General features: G+C 57.3%; 1 protein-coding gene across 1 annotated transcript in view; it reads left to right on the forward strand.

Annotated features, from left to right (window-relative positions):
• Nucleotides 1-883, forward strand: part of DLL3 (delta-like 3 (Drosophila)) — a 7,313-nt gene that overhangs the window by 1,235 nt on the left and 5,195 nt on the right. The window contains exon 3 of the mRNA XM_012730497.1: nucleotides 408-465. Coding sequence (XP_012585951.1) covers nucleotides 408-465 — 58 coding nt within the window. The remainder of the gene's footprint in view (nucleotides 1-407; nucleotides 466-883) is intronic.

The following is an 883-nucleotide window of genomic DNA, read 5'->3' on the forward strand; positions in this document are numbered from 1 at the left end:
AGAACAGGCTGACTGATGAAGTACACTGCTGAGGGGAGCAGCGGGTGGGTCAGGAGGGGTCTGCCACGCCACGTGGTCACCTCCAGGGCAGGCGGGGATCGAACTCATGTGGAAGTGACTTTAGCCTCTCAGTGCTGTGCTCTAACCTGCTGCGCCACCAGGGAGGGAACAACCAAGTTTTTTTTGTTTGTTTGTTTGTTTGTTTGCTTAGCAAGGTGTTTTACCACAAGGGGAGTACTCAATTAAGGGAGTAAAAAACAACCTTCCTTCCCTGGGCTAGTCCCTCTAGGAGTTGTCCCTGGCCTGCCTGGTCCCCAGAATGGTCATCACTCTTCACCCCGAAACTTTGGCCTTCCTCAGATACCCCTTCTCCAATCTCTCCCTTCTCCCTCCCTGCTCCCATCCAGGCCTTCTTCTCCCTCATCCTGGAAACCTGGAGAGAGGAGTTGGGAGAACAGATCAGGGGTGAGTGGCTTGGACTCTCCGGGGACCCAGGGAGCTGGGGGACCTGATGGCAGGTCCAGGAGGGTAACTGGGGACTGTGGGGTGTTCCTGGCGTTGCTGGGGGCCCGCGTCACACAGCTCCTGGAGGATGGTGCTGGGTACCAGCAGCGCTGATCTCCTGGCATCTCAGTGTGGACAGCCCCTGGCTCTGAGAGCAGCGCTCCTGGCCCCCAAGCCAGTCCTGCCCTGTGGCCCCCTGATTTTGAGAACCCAGTGGACAACCTGAGTTACTTCAGGAAGCTCTGTCGCCTTGTCCATATAAACGTCCCCAGGCACCCGACGGAGATGCAGTTTCAGGGAGGGATAAGGGCTGCTCTTTCTTAGCCTTAAATGGAGGGGGGGTTAGGCGGGGTAGGGGTGCTTACAGTCTTCCTAAAGG

Source organism: Condylura cristata, unplaced genomic scaffold (assembly GCF_000260355.1).
Source record: "Condylura cristata isolate star-nosed mole 26May11 unplaced genomic scaffold, ConCri1.0 scaffold00028, whole genome shotgun sequence".
NCBI classification, from domain to species: domain Eukaryota; kingdom Metazoa; phylum Chordata; class Mammalia; order Eulipotyphla; family Talpidae; genus Condylura; species Condylura cristata.